This window comes from Ostrea edulis, chromosome 9 (genome assembly GCF_947568905.1).
Source record: "Ostrea edulis chromosome 9, xbOstEdul1.1, whole genome shotgun sequence".
Taxonomy (NCBI): domain Eukaryota; kingdom Metazoa; phylum Mollusca; class Bivalvia; order Ostreida; family Ostreidae; genus Ostrea; species Ostrea edulis.
The window spans coordinates 66005821-66012519 of record NC_079172.1 but is presented as its reverse complement, the minus strand read 5'-3'; the positions used below and the strand labels follow the sequence as shown (position 1 = coordinate 66012519).

Here is a 6699-nt window from a genome sequence, read left to right as displayed (position 1 = left end):
ACAGTGTCTTTTCCAATTTTCATTCATCGAGTGAAAAATCACAAGCGATTGCAACTTTTTGCGAGTGAAAAAACCCGGATCTTTTTTCCGGATTTCCTCGGTTTATTGGCTGTACTTTGAAGTTTACAATAATTTTGTCTTGTGCGTAGAAACGCTTTACAGAATGAATATGCAAGTATTGAAAAGTAAACATAGATCGAATAAATAGTTAAGGCCAAGGTCATCTCAGTCAGTGATGTCGAAGATGGCCTACTTCATGCATACTTCGGGCGTCTCAGAGACATCTGATTTAAGTAGCAAGCATGTTGATCTCGTCCGTGTTTACATGAAACAACACATGAAAGTGTTAGTGTCACCGCTTCACGCGGTGTCCTTCTGTAGTCTATAGTCAAACACTTAGAGTTCGCGGGGTTTTTTTTCAACTAGAATTTTTTAGATGAAATTTCCAAAAGTTTTGAACATATAGTGTGAATTGGCACAAACAGTTTTCAAGATTTCAAACCACATGATGTTGTAAATAGGTGGTAGATCTCTGGACAGCGAATTCGCTGCACAAGTGTACCCTATGACCCTCACCATGCACCGATGATACTTGTATGTTGTCTGATATTCATTAAATTTTAAATGAAAGAATTCTCAATATTATTTATATTATTGCACTTTACAGAAGATTTTAAAAGATTTTCCCTATATTATGATATAGATACATGCTTGTTTTCTTAAATTCCTGTAAAACAGCAATCAATTGAAAAATGCTAGTAAAAGCTCAATTTTGCTAGTTGGAATATAATCCACTAGCTAAAATTTGCTAGTAGTGAAAAAAGTTAATTTGGATCCCTGCCTGATCAAAGCATGACCATTGCAAAATATGTGCATGCATGAAGCTGCGCTCGCTCAGACGGTACTAGCACCATCAACATATTAAAATAAGACAAACAATTTTTGATTTATTATAAATTAACAAAATATATAACCTAATTAAAACTATTACCTGAAACGAAGTGATCTAAACAGACTTTAAAATGACGTTTCTCGGGTTGAAATCTGATCTGTTGATCCACGCCAGCTGACAACTCTTCCGTCTGCTTTCCTTGATGTTTTACAATTTTAGGAATGTCATAAAAGCGTCTGTTTTCATCTCCACTCACTGACCGGTTGTTACAACCCCACACAACACAAGTATTAACCATATCCTTGCTGTAACTTAAATAACGCTCTCTTGTTTACGCTTCCACGTTTCAATCTGTTGCCCTACAATATGGCCGCCGAGTGCATTATGGGTATAATCGTGACGTCAAAGATCAACAGATCGGATTACTCCATCTCAAGGCGCGGCTAGTTTCTTTGTTTTACACAGAGTTTAAAATGGACTTGGACCCAAGGCTTTTTAACATTTGCCGATGGATTGGATTCAGAGGCGACAGATTTAGAGGTTAAGGATGAAAGTTTACATCTTCATTTTTCATCAGGAGGCGAATCAGAGCCATAATCTGTGTTATCAGCAACACCCAAGACAAAGGTTTGATCATGTTTACCTAGATTTCTTTTCTTAGATAGGCCTATGGATTTCTTTTTTGTTGTTGTAATTTTAGATCTAGGCCTATAGTTGTTTCATCTTTTACTTTAACAACATAACCCCCCCCCCCCTTATACACTGTATCAGTCACTTTCATTAAACATTGTATTTGTGCACAGGTATATGCATGTATTATACATATACATGCGCGGATCTAGAGGGGCAGGGGGGTCCGGACCCCCCCCCCCTGGAATTTGCAAAGATAAAAAAAATTACAATATAACGATTTATAAGAAAAATGGGTTGACTGTTATTATATTATAAATATGTTTTTGTGAAAAGGTTCGACCCCCCCCCCGGAAATAAAATTCTGGATCCGCGCCTGCATATATATATATATATATATATATATATATATATATGCTATATCTACTTCCTTGATCTCACTTTTTCTGAATTATTATAGTTACATGTATATGTTGGGAGGGGGGTCTGGCATCTTCTGATTGCAAACTTGAGTCGTAAAAGATGCTGACTTTTACAGTCAGTTTAATTTGTAATATATTAGTGTGATTAGAGCAGATTATTTTTTTATGATTTGGCTTCCAATTTTTACTTTCAGAATTTTTAGATTAAATTCTATGGTTTGTAAATAGATATTTGGTTTTTAAAATGGATGTATTATATTTATCAAGATCCATATGTGCATTGTGTACAACTGCAACATATTCATGAGGAAATGGCATTCAATAATACAATTTTTGATATCAGATATATTAGGCAAAAACAATGAAATTGTAATTGATATATATTGCAAGTAGTGTGTATGACTGACTGATTGGACGTGCATGTATTGATGAAGTTTGATATATTATCCATATAAAAATTGTGTAGGTTATTATACTAAGACATTATCTTTAAGTAGTTTATTATAGGCATTAACTTTTAGTAGTTTTAGACAGAAATTTGGCTATTGTTCTGCATTTGTTTAATTTCCACATGTAATTTCCTTTTTGTACAGAGTAAGGAATCGGTTATGTTTTACACTATTGTTTTCTTCTCGTTTAGAAAAGAACAGCCACATCATTGCAATCTACAGGTTTAAGGAAATCTCCTAGAAAACCTGCCAAAGACAGGCTCTATGAAACCCTGCAGCTTTCTTGATGTGAGTCTGGAGATGAAGATGAACCCCAACATGATCATCCAGCACAAAAGGTTAAGAGTCAATTTTCAATGCAGTTCCAATGCTTTAATAAATATTATAAATTGTATACCTTTTTGACTAAAGTCTATATAATTTAATATTGTGTCTGTCCTTCCATGTGTGAAATTGTTGAAAATGTGTAAAATCACCTCACGAAACATACACATAACCAATTCCAGAGGAATATGAATTTAGAATACTCTTTCGGTTCTTTGCCAGAAAAAGAAAAGTATTGAGTGTACAACAGCAGTCCGAAGGTCTCCAAGAAAAGATTTGAAGGACAAGAGTGCATCATGGATGAAGCATCTCTCCCCATCAGAATTAGATTACTCAAATGGCCTCCCTGTTTCCCATATATATATATATATATATATATATATATATCATTATTGTTTTCTCTTTCATTCAGAGTGCAGTGAAGGACTCTTATTTAAATGGTCAACAGACGGATTTGAAATGGAACTACGGTACAGCAAAAGGTATTTTTGCATACATATATAATGAGACAATATTTCTTGCCAATGTTGAATTTATAAATGCTTTGTCAGTTTTTTTGTTATTATGAATTAATGAAATTACTTGTAAGGCCATCACACACTGTGCACATGAATGCATTGGTTAGGACATTCGTGTGGGTCTCTTTACATCTTTGTTTTGTTTTGAAATAATGGATGTTCCTGAAAACATTCTCCAAACAATAAACCAGATTCGCAGTCCATAAATGTATAAATAAATCATTGAACCAATGTTAATTGTGCAAATTTAGTAAAACTATTTCAAAATATTAAATTTAAATAATAGCCCAGCTGAATTACTTTGAATTTTATACACTAATTCATTTTTAGGGTAAAAGTTTAACTCCCAGGAGTACATTAACTACTTTAAAGTAATTTGTAACCAAGTAACAATCTTGTTATTTTGTAGATTCATGGATGAAGAAAATGTACCACTGACAGTATTTATGAGGAACAGTGTACAAGGGATTGCGCCAGATGAAAGAATTGACGTCATATATGGTACTAATGAAAATGCTGTTATAAATTTTGCTAAATCTAACAAATTTCAATTTATATTTAATCTGAAAAGCATTACATTATGGTTCAACAGTTATTACCAATGAGAAAGCAAACGTTGATTATAAGTTTATTTATTTGTCCGAATTTAGAATTAACAAGAGGTACTGTGAGCAATACTCACTAAGAATACCCCCCGCTTACCCCAATCTCCCAAAGGGTGTTGGTAATAGGTATAAACTACCTCTTTTCTGAGTGTAAAAAACAAATGGCATGACAAACCGAACCATATTGCTACTTTGATGTCCAGTGCGCATGACCTTTGACCTTTTGACCCTAAAATCGATAGGGAACATTTTCATCCCATGGGTAGTCCATATGTATGATATGGTGACTGTAGGTGGAAAGGATAACGCTTTAGAGCCCGGAAACCATATTGCTACTTCAATGTCCAGTGCGCGTGACCTTTGACCTTTTGACCCCAAAATCGATAGGGAACATCTTCATCCCATGGGTAGTCCATATGTATGATATGGTGACTGTAGGTGGAAAGGATAACGCTTTAGAGCCCGGAAACCATATTGCTACTTCGATGTCCAGTGTGCTTGACCTTTGACCCCAAAATCGATAGGGAACATCTTCATCCCATGGGTAGTCCATATATATGATATGGTGACGGTAGGTGGAAAGGATAATGCTTTAGAGCCCTGAAACCATTGCGTCTACAGACGGACGGACGGACAGACGGACAACCCGATTCCAGTATACCCCCCGCAACTTGTTGCGGGGGGTATAATTACAAAGAAATCGTAGGTTGAACTAAGGCTATAATTAGTTATTTTGAAACATATTTACATTATTTTGTGCAAGATCTTTTATTCAGCATCTTTTATTTTCTAGCTGCCATTAAAAGATATTTTACATCCAAAAAGGAGGCCAACAATAGGCACAATAAGAATAAAGAAGAGTTAAATAAAAAGAGGCAAGCAACATATGAAAGAAAGAAAGAGGTAAACTTGAAATTCAATTTAGCTCAGTAATCATACAGTTTTACTTAAAGCTCATCTTAGAACATTGTTATTGATTTTGATGACACTGGATGAAGATTATCGAAATGGTTTAGGTCACTTGAGGAAAGAAAAGGAAGTTGATGAAAGGGTGTCTATATGAGTACTTGATTGTGTGCCCATGTATTTAAAAATATATTCAAAACAAATGTTTCATTGAAGTGATTTGGGTAAATATGGAAGGTAACTGCAATTATTTTTTTCCTTTAATTTAAAACATACCTTTTTGGACAGAAATTGAAGAGGAGACTTGTTGCGGTAGAGAAGAAGACGGGATGGTCCGAGGAGAAGAAAAATAAAGTTAGAACATTTTTCCAGCTACCAAATGCTCACAAATATATGAGCAGTGATGAGGAGGGAGATGATGGTTTTGTGTCCCATCCATATTCCTGGGAGAGTGAGGAATTACAGAAAGTTAAAGGAAGTCTGGACAAAAAATATTTAGAGACATGTCCTCCACGTAGCAAGAGGTTATTGTCCAAAAAAGTAGCGGGTCTCTAAGAAAAGAAGAGCCTCCTAAATTGAACATTATTCATGCATGGACTTTAAACATGTGAATTGCATGTTAAAATATGTTCTTAACATGTAATATTTTTTTTATTTTTTGACTATGTGATGCATATGCAATTTCTTTTTTGTAACACCACTTTTTCATTTGTACACATATTTAGTCTTTGAATCTGAAGTGCCACAGAGATCTGTATTGGGACCATTGTTGTTTATATATATATGTGTTAATGATATTGCAGATATACAGATTATTTGAGGATGAAAGTTCTCTGCAGCAGTCATTCAAATCTGTTAAATTTTTCGAAGACAATTTCAATTATGATCTTTAGGTTCAGAAAATGACCTTTGTAGTTCAATTCTTTTAAAACAAAATTTGATACCATTGATACAATAAGAATTGTTCAAATTAAGCATATATTTACACAAAATTCAAGATAATGCATTCTATCATAAAATATATCAAAAATATTTTGTTATGCATCCCAGCATGTTTGAAATATCAATGATTTATTGTGTACCATTTGTTTTATATTGTTATACATGTCCATGTATATTAACCACCGTTATTGTGGTATATAATCATACATTTGTGAAAAATAGAAATTAATAAATTGACTATTGATATTTAAATATGCAGCTTTTGTTATCTCAACAGATCATTTAAAACGTGATTCTACAAGAAATGTCTTGTACTAAGATATGAACTCCTCATTCACAATATATACTTTTGTATAAAGAAATTTATTGCAATTTGATAAAATCTGAAAAGGGGAGTATACAGATTTCCATATTAATGGTAAAAATTACACACCTTTAAATTTGATTAAATATGCTCTTTATTAAAAATTACTTAAATTAAAGTCATTGGTAAATACGACCTTTTACTTTTTGTAAACATAAATTTACTCTCGTAAATATTATATTTAAGTTCCTGTAAATTCATTGAAAAAGACAACCTTTAAATTTTTGTAAAGTTGCATTTACTTGAGCAAATATGGTCTTTAATTTTTTCGTAAAGGTATTGTAAATTGGGCCATTACAAAAATTTACTTCCCAGTAAAGGTAATTAAAGACCATATTTACCATCTTTTTCTTATTTAAGTAAATGTGATTAAATACACTTAAAGCTATTGTAAATAAAGTATTCACAATATCTTTACTCACTTTGTAAAGGCAGTCTTTCAAGCAGTGAAAGACAAAAAGCTGTTATATATACATTTAGTAAATAATACATGCGTGTAATAAAGTATTTATCAAGTTAGAAAAAAAAAACCGTGTTATTATTAATGTGAAGTATGGGCATTCTAATGAAATTTTCCTAATGAAAGTACGGAGTTTTCTAAAGGTTTGTTTAAAAGTAAAGATAGTTTTAATATTTATTTGTTTAAG

The 6699-nt window shown here is 32.9% G+C and overlaps 1 protein-coding gene across 1 annotated transcript; it reads left to right on the top strand.

The window, feature by feature from the left end:
• Window positions 1-1014: 1014 nt before the first annotated feature.
• On the top strand, window positions 1015-5940 carry LOC130046629 (uncharacterized). The gene is made up of 6 exons (XM_056150356.1): window positions 1015-1519; window positions 2585-2731; window positions 3130-3199; window positions 3645-3736; window positions 4634-4743; window positions 5035-5940. The coding sequence occupies exons 3-6, from the start codon at window positions 3177-3179 to the stop codon at window positions 5299-5301; spliced, it is 492 nt and encodes a 163-aa protein (XP_056006331.1). The 5' UTR covers window positions 1015-1519; window positions 2585-2731; window positions 3130-3176; the 3' UTR covers window positions 5302-5940.
• The last annotated feature ends 759 nt before the right edge of the window (window positions 5941-6699 follow it).